Source organism: Oryzias melastigma, linkage group LG9 (genome assembly GCF_002922805.2).
Source record: "Oryzias melastigma strain HK-1 linkage group LG9, ASM292280v2, whole genome shotgun sequence".
NCBI lineage: Eukaryota > Metazoa > Chordata > Actinopteri > Beloniformes > Adrianichthyidae > Oryzias > Oryzias melastigma.
The window spans coordinates 11,240,255-11,249,262 of NC_050520.1; the positions used below are offsets into that span (position 1 = coordinate 11,240,255).

The 9,008-nt window shown below is 42.3% G+C and overlaps 1 protein-coding gene across 1 annotated transcript in view; it reads right to left on the reverse strand.

Moving 5' to 3' along the window:
* Positions 1 to 9,008, reverse strand: part of antxr2a (ANTXR cell adhesion molecule 2a) — a 71,092-nt gene that overhangs the window by 22,514 nt on the left and 39,570 nt on the right. The window contains exon 13 of the mRNA XM_036213460.1: positions 3,597 to 3,647. Coding sequence (XP_036069353.1) covers positions 3,597 to 3,647 — 51 coding nt within the window. The remainder of the gene's footprint in view (positions 1 to 3,596; positions 3,648 to 9,008) is intronic.

The window sequence follows — 9,008 nt, forward strand, 5'->3', positions numbered from 1 at the left end:
CTGCAGATATTTTCTCTCTCTGTTTTACCGCTGCAGCTGTGTTGATCTTCTTGATGACAATTTGCTTGTTTATAGTAGGCATATGCTTGCAGGAACTTATCAATTTCCGCCACCGGAAGTACTAAACTCAGCTGTTTGTTCCCGTTGCCATGGTGAATCGTGCTGTCTTTGCTCCATTGATCAGGGCTTTTAATGGTCGTGATGCTCAGACCTGATTCTGGTTCTAACAACTTCAAGTTGATTGAATCAAACATTTTCAGCTGTTCTGAAACCGAAAACCCTGAGTTTGGGAATTTTGAGTCCACGGACTCCAAGTTCAGGTTTGAACTCTAAATTTGTTGAACCTGCTCCTTGAAACGGGCCCCAGGGAAGCTCATGGGCCTCATGCGGCCCGCCTCCTCATTCAGCTTGGCCCTCACTTTCAGACCATGTTTCCTCTAGGAATAACATGGAAGAACTAATAAATTATACCTGTCTTTTGGGGTGTTGGGGGGCTTTTTGAAAATGACTGTATTCTCTCGGTTAGCTTGAGCGCTAAAAGCAGTGAGGCGGTGTTTAACACGAGAAAAGTTGTATGTAAACCTTTCTTGGCAAATGGATGGGATAAGTGCAGGAACAGAAGAACAGACGGAATATGGAAGCATTTGTTCCTCATAATTCAAAAATAAATTCAATACTGGAAATGCTTTTTCATTTTCACAATGTACCTGCATTACTTGTCTCTAAAATGAAATGAAAAATCCATTCTCCAAACGGTTTTTCCATTTTCATCTTGAACACAGCTCATTCTGTGACAAAGCCAATGAAGATTGCTTTTTCGTTTTCACATACTGCCACGCAAAAAGTGTCTCCTCCGCTGCTTTGGTTTGTGCTGTCGGCAAACGACATGCTGCTCTCAATAACTTAAATGGAGAAATGAGAAAAAAGGAAGCAAGAGGAGGAAAAACGAGCTCAAAGCTGAGGTTTATCTTTTATGTTTCACTTGAAGCTTTAACATGAAGCTTCAAAGTATTCTGATTTGCTTCCCATTGAGCATCAATATTTGATTTGTTGGTTACATTTAGTTCATGTATTCAAGTTTTTTTTTTAATGAGAGGATCTTATAATAATAAAATAAACTTGATTTTAACCACTTCTGACACTAAATTAAGAGACCTTATCTGTTTCATCAATCCTGAAATACACACGTCAGATGACTGGGTAAAATGATGACCATTATTACATTTAAGCCACATGTTCTTATGCTCGTTTATTGTGATTTTGGTCTTATTTAAAATGGTACCCTTTTTCAAATCTCATTTATGGCTATGCGGCCCTCTGGTAGTAGTGAAAAAAAAATTGTGGCCCTCTCCATCATAAAGTTGCCTATCCCTTCTGACCATGCTTGTACTGGACTGGAGACAATGAAAAACTAATATATATATAAAAAAAAAACTATAAGGAAGATGGAGCATCAGCACAATAACTGAAGCTGAAATATGACAAAAACAACAGTTAAACAGTGTTTCACTGCAGCATCCTCATTTTTTTCTGTTTCACTCCCCAAAACACAGATTTTGGAAAAGGACCTGCTATCTCCTCGGCCATAGTAAAAGTGATCCCAACACATGGATGTGCAGATTCAGTCGAAATCGTGTCGATCCATCAAAAAACAGTTCTGGACATCTATATAACAAACTATGTCCACTTTTTTTGACAACTGAAAATGACCTCACTTCAATGTCAATTTCAGTTCAACATTTGAACGCCAGATTGATGTTATTATTAGACGTCACATGGACGTGCAGATCCAGTCTATAATGCGTCCATCCGCCAAAAAAAATTCTCAAAGTCCATACAATGTGCATATTTTTCAGAATTTAACATCTAATAATGACCTCAATTCTATGTCAATTTCAGCTCAACATTTGAACAATGATAGATGTTTTTATTAGACATCAAAGTAACTTCTAGATCCAGTGCAGATTTGACTTTTTATTTTATTTTACAGATTCATGCACTGTTTATTTTAATTTTCTTATAATTTTCTGATTCATTTATGTGGAAATAGACTTTGTGGGAAGGGCTCAGAAAATACTATATTTATTTATGACTGAATAATTATTTCAATTTTCACTTCAGGCGAGTTCTGCATCTCAGTCATTGATGCTTCACTAAATAATCCACGCCACTTTCACTAAGGCAGCACACCTGAACCCAAACAGTAAACATCACTCTGATTGGCTGAGGCAGCGCATGCATTTGGTGCATGCGTATTTCAGTTTCTGTAGACTTAGGCCGGCTCTGGGTAGCTGATATTTACCTGAAAGTTGGCGGTAAGTTTTGTCATCTTAATTCTATGTGTATTTCAATTACTCAAGGTTGTTGTTTTACTTAAACCTGCTCTGGCTGTTATGCATTCCCATCAGATAACACTATAGCGCCTAAAACTATTATGTTAACTGAATGTGCTAGTTAGCATAAATAGCATGTAAAGCTAAGCTAAATATGCTAAAAGTTAGTGAAAACAACAAGTGACTAACCTTATAACTAAAGTCCGACAAATAACATACAGAGGTCTCCAACATGAATCTTTACTACCAGTACAGGAGTTTTACCGGTTGATGAGTGGATGCACAAGCAACACCACGTTTAACGCACAAAATATGGGGACTTGGTTTAAATCCAGAACGGCATTGTATTCCTCGTGTTCTTTTATTCTTTTTTTTAGTGCTTGTTGTGTGTTTTATACGATTAATGACAGAAAATGAGTATTTTTTGTTATTTAATTTACACATGAAGCTATAGGAAAATGAACTGGAGCAGAAGGCAGCCTCTCAAATGACACGCAGAGAGCAGTATAAAATAATGTTTAAAATAAGCTCAAATTTGGCGTAGAATAAACGTCATCATCAACCATATTAGACCACAATAAGCCCTTATGTCTGTGTACGATCGTCATGGACGTTAGCTAGACGCTGAAAAACACGTCGGCTGGTGTCAGTTTCTGCACCCTCAGGGGACAGACACCGATGTTGAAGATGTACGTCAAATAAGCATCTAGAATGACCCCATCTGAACTACAATTAGCCCTCATAAAGACGTCCTGTCGACATGACCCCGACGTTGGCATAACGTTCTGCACCCACAGGGGACGACACCTGACGTTGAAAATGAAGGTGGTGTGAACACGACGTTTTAACAACGTAACTTTGCAGAGTGAGATCATTCAGTGGGTGAATAGGAGTTCTTCATATTCTGTGGTTTTGCAGGGTAGAGTTTTCCGAGTTTTGTGAAAACACTGCAAACTGATGAGAAGATTTTAGATGACAGCTCTTTCACTGTGTCTAAACAAACGGTTTGTCTGTAAATCGTGTTTTACATTCTGTAAAGATCCAATTGGAGAAATCAGAACAAATGAATGTCTGAGTCACGTGGACAAAGTGCTGTAAATTGTTCCTGAAAAGCTCCTCCTGTTTCTAAACGCTTTTCTGGCTGGCTTGCTTCAAAGCTCACTTCCTCCCTGAGACAGGGTTCCTGAGGGGGAAGCGTCTGCAGAGCCAGACGATCTTCAGAGAAAGAAGTGATTGTGTGAGCGTGAGTGCAGCAGTACTCACCGGTGGAGGGGGGCGAGCCGGAGGGGGAGGCAAAGGCGGGTCTTTGATGACCTGGATTGACAGAACAAAATTCAAAGGTGAGCTTGAGTGTGATTCATGAGGGGACATCCACACTTTACAAATGAGGCTGGGGGGGTGGGCTTTGTGACAGGTGAAGCCAGCAGAGCTCGTCTCTTGACTGACAGCATCACCAGTCTGGGGGTCTCAGCACCCTGCTGACCCTTGATTACAGGGACTAGTACCACAACAGCAGGGCCCCCATGCAAACAAAGAAAGGCTGAACGTCTTTGGGGCGAGCACTGCGGCCCGTTTAGCTCATAATTAATTGGATGAGTTTCAGCCCCTCATCCACCCCCCATCCTCACACACCAACTTATGAGGTCCTAAGGAGTTAATTAGTTCCAGTGACATATAGGAGACGGCTTGGCTCCAAGTCCTGGAGGCAAGACAGGAGGCAGCAAACACACCATGGAGGAGACACCGCCCTCGACAAGCCCTGATCATGCCGCACCTGAGAAGCAGCCCCCTTTCCACCTCCTGCCAAGAGGCAGCACCCCCCCCCCCGGACTCCCCTCAGTCCAGCTGACTCTCAGATGTGCACGGCAAAGCAAAGTAAAGCTGCCACAGACATTTGTCAGGTGTCACTCAGACGGATGTCCAACTTCTTCCACAAGACTCCTGAAGACATCGCCGCCACTCCATCATGAGGGACTCAGCTGAGAAAAGACGGATGCTGAAGGACAGGGTTGTTGTCGCATGTTTACAGCTTCCTGACTGGAAAATAGCAAAACACAAAGCTGCTGACTGACTGCTGTCACACCATCAGAGCAACCAGCACTGAAGCCAGAGGAGAACCCGAGCAAACATCTGCGGCAGAAGGATTTATTTTAAAGCTCAATGAGGCTAAGGAAAATGTCTGGGACATGCTCTGGGTGACAGACAAGAAAAAAAGCAAAGAAAACCCTTTAAAATAATAAAGAAACAAAGTTGTTCCATGAGTTATTTGATATTTTTATGAAATAAGACGGGATTAGAGTTCCTGCTACAGTTATTTGCTGCCGTGATGCACAATCATGGAGCAAACGGCCTTAAGGTATTTTATATTTAGCAAATAAAAAGCTATTCTCAGCTTGATGAGCATTAAACTTGACTTTCTTGGTCTGCCATCTACACAGAGTGCAGTGTGGGCGGCACAGACTAGTTTGTGCAGGTAAAGATCACAGTTTGCGCAGGCACAGACTGCAGTTTGGGCAGGAAAAGACTGCAGTTTGCGCAGGCACAGACTGCAGTTTGCGCAGGCACAGACTGCAGTTTGTGCAGGAAAAGATCACAGTTTGCGCAGGCACAGACTGCAGTTTGCGCAGGAAAAGACTGCTGTTTGCGTAGGCACAGACTGCAGTTTGCGCAGGAAAAGACTGCTATTTCCGTAGGCACAGACTGCAGTTTGTGCAGGAAAAGACTGCTGTTTGCGTAGGCACAGACTGCAGTTTGCGCAGGAAAAGACTGCAGTTTGCGCAGGCACAGACTGCAATTTACGCAGGCACAGACTGCAGTTTGCGCAGGAAAAGACTGCAGTTTGCGCAGGAAAAGAATGCAGTTTGCACAGGCACAGACTGTAGTTTGTGCAGGCACAAACTGCAGTTTGTGCAGGAAAAGACTGCAGTTTGTGCAGGAAAAGACTGGAGTTTGCGCAGGCACAGACTGCAGTTTGCGCAGGCACAGACTGCAGTTTGCGCAGGCACAGACTGCAGTTTGCGCAGGAAAAGACTGCTGTTTGCGTACGCACAGACTGCAGTTTGCGCAGGCACAGACTTTAGTCTGCGCAGGCACAGACTGCAGTTTGCGCAGGCACAGACTGTTTTTTGCACAGGCACAGACTGCAGCCAGAGCCGCTCGGCTTTTGTTTTTTGGGTTTTATTTTTTGGAGGAGCTTTGCATTTTTGGCATATCAGAGCTGTAACAGCTGTTTCATTCCCGGTTAAGCTGCTGGATGCCATAAGACTCTCTGCATACTGTTGTCATTAGATAAATGAAAAACAATCAATTAGGGTTAATTAATTTCTCCCTGACAGAACTGGCTGTATGAAAATCCTGAAAAGGTCTGCGGGTGACCTCTCCATACGCTGATTAACATCCGTTCAGCCACACCTTACGCTGATGGGATTATCCCGTTTTATTAAGTAATTATGCAGCAGATTTCCTGCACATGTTGTGGGCTAAATAAAGCATTATCCCAATGACGGTACTCTGCTGCTCTTTCCCACCAACCTGACGGACAGATGTGAACGCTCTGCAGTGTGGGAGCATAATTAAAAACTAAACCGCAGGATATTTAACCATCTGACACCAGCCCCATTGGCAAGCCACTCCAGCTACTACACCAGAGGGATCCAACCAATCAGGGCCACTCGGGACACTTTCCCCATATGGCTGTGCCCCTGATGATCCAACTGGACCCGTTAATCCTTATATTCCCACACTCCACCTTGACTGTCCCGCACTGCGGAGGCTCATCCTGATGGATCTGTGGCGGGTAGCATATTTAGAAGATTAAGCACGACTAAAGTCTCCCTCTGAGAATAAGCATTGAGAATAACAGGAGAAAGGAGGAAGACATCCAACCACGAGCCAGAAGCATGGCTGACAACTTCTAGTGCAGATGAACAGGACATTTTCAGATATTAGGCACCAAGTGAGATGAAATGTTCCCAAAAGGGAATCTGATGTCTCAGAGAGACATTTGTAATTTGGATAAAGTGGCCATATTATTCCAACCTTCCTCTTTGGTCTTAACCAAAGACTGCGTCATTCCCAGCTTCATTACCAAACAGATCATAAACAAAGAAATCATCACTCCAAGGCTTGAATGACCTCTGAGCTGGCAACAGTCCACGCGGGCAGAGACAGAGGGATTGTGGGAGAGTTTGTGTGTGTGCGTGGCCTCATCCCGACTGCTGAAACCTGGCAGACTGAGGGTTTAAATATTAACAAGCCACACATGGCCCTCCTCTTCTGCTGCGTCCCTGGATGGATGGCAACAGCAGCTCTCTCCACCAAGACAAACACGTCTGCGGCCAGACATGCTGCAGGGGGTTTACATTTTAATGCCTTTGTTGGTTTTCCAAAATATGCTTCCATCCCATCCTGGACGGGATCCCTTCAGGTCCACAAAGCCAGGTGACGTCTCCTTTTGAGACCTGAGCAGCAGCAGAGGTGAGATGGGGGGATTGCCTGTATTAGATCTGGGCAAAAAAAGGAGCGCACCATCTGCAGTCCTGCTTCTACCGCTACAAACTATAATCTGCTGTGGATTTCTGTAATTGTTTAAGGGGGTGGGGGGGTAGATTTTCTTTTTCTGTAAAAGTGGGGTGGGGGCAATTTCAAATAATTGTTTTTTTTATGGACATTATTGTAAAAAGGAAAATAATGGGATCAATAAGGACCCAGCCACAAAGAAACACACAATTAAAAAAACTCTGTCGGATGCAGATCAGGGGTCTGCAACCTTCAACACTTAAAAAGCCATTCAGGTCGATTTCTCACCAACTAAAACCCAGTTGGAGCCACAAAGTCTTCACTCACCCTTTAGAAAAATAAGATACCGATTTATTTTTATGCTTTTGCGATTGACATGATGCATTTAAATAAACGACTGTGTTTTTTTTGCATAAATAAAACAAACATGAAGTGAAAATAGCTTTTAATAAAAATAAGAAATAGTTTATTACTTTTGACAGAGATTTGCATGATTTCCTTTCAGAATCAAAGACATCTTATACCATAGGATCATGTCAATGCAGCAAATGCAGTAGCAAGTGTAAAGTCATTAATGATGTAAATATTATTTCTGGTGCATTTCAGCCACAAATTCATAAATTTAACCAACAAAAACTAGATCAGAGCTAATGAAGTGACCTTTACCTTATATTAAAACAACAAGACACACTGTAAATCTTTGAATTAGTTCAAAAATAGAAAATCTGCTTTATAATCTAGTGGATTATAATTTAACATTTAACAGTTCTGGTTACTGACAAAGTTGGTTTTCTGTGATAAATGAAGTTGAAAATGAAGTCCAAAAAAGGCCGTATGACGGTGATAAACTACAAAGGACTGATGGAGGATTGTTCTTACTGTTGTTAGGATCCTCGTTAAATGATTCATACTGTCCTTCAACTGTTTGTGAATGAGTTGAATAAAGTTTAAGTTGATTTATTTTTTTTAAACCATACTACTTACTTACAGTTACTTTTTTAATTTCTTTTAAAACATTTTGTATCAACCAAAGAGCCACAATGGAGGGTTAGCTAGGATCAGAAATATGTTATCTAAAAGTGACGCTGAAAAACTCATCCATGCATTTGTTACGTCTAGACTGGATTACTGTAACTCTTTACTAATAGCATGCCCGAAGAGTTCTTTAAAAAGTTTTCAGCTTGTCCAGAATGCAGCAGCACGATTTTTAGCAGGAACTAGTAGAAGAGAACACATCACTCCGGTGTTAGCTTCTCTCCACTGGCTACCAGTTGAATCCAGGATCAAGTTCAAAATCCTCCTGTTAACCTATAAGGCTCTGAATGGTGTGGCCCCATCCTATATTAGAGATCTCATAGTTCCTTACCAACCAGTCAGAACACTTCGTTCACAAAATGCTGGACTGCTTGTAGTTCCTAGAATTTCTAAAAGTACAGTTGGAGGTAGAACCTTCAGCCATCAAGCCCCTGTTCTATGGAATAAGCTCCCAGCTCATGTCAGAGAGGCCAGCACAGTTTCTACCTTCAAAACTAGCCTTAAAACATTCCTCTTTGGACAGGCGTTCTGCCAGGCTAGCTAGTAATCAGAGAATATTTAACATACTGCTCCCCTTACTGTAATGAAGTTTGGGGGGATAAAGTAAGATGCACTGTGGTTCTGTCCTCTAATTTCATTTACTTCTCCTCTCCTCTTTTCTTTATTATTTATTTCTCAATTAGTTCTGCATGCCTCTGATGCTGTTCCTTCTTTCTCACTCCCCTCCGGGAAAAGCAGGAGAGATTTCAGTTTCCAGGAGGCTCGTTGGCGTTTCTGTGGACCTCGCCTATGGCACGTCTCACATCCCCAGCTGTCCTTCAACTCATCTGGATGAAGCCCATCTGCTACACTATTCAAACATGTAGCTGTAGAGTTAGATAAGCTAATTCTTCTTTAATAGTTCTGGTATCATCTGTTCATCCTGGAATAGGATCTCTCCCTCATTTGGGCATCCCTAAGGTTTCTTCTTTTCATCATATCATCTGGAGACGATGTATTTTTGCTCTGAAATGCAGATTAATGTAGGATTTTAAGTTTACGAACTAAAACAAAGCCGGAAGAGCCACGGTACTGCCAACGGAAGTAAACACATCTTCGCGACGGTGAAGCTTCCGGTTTTCA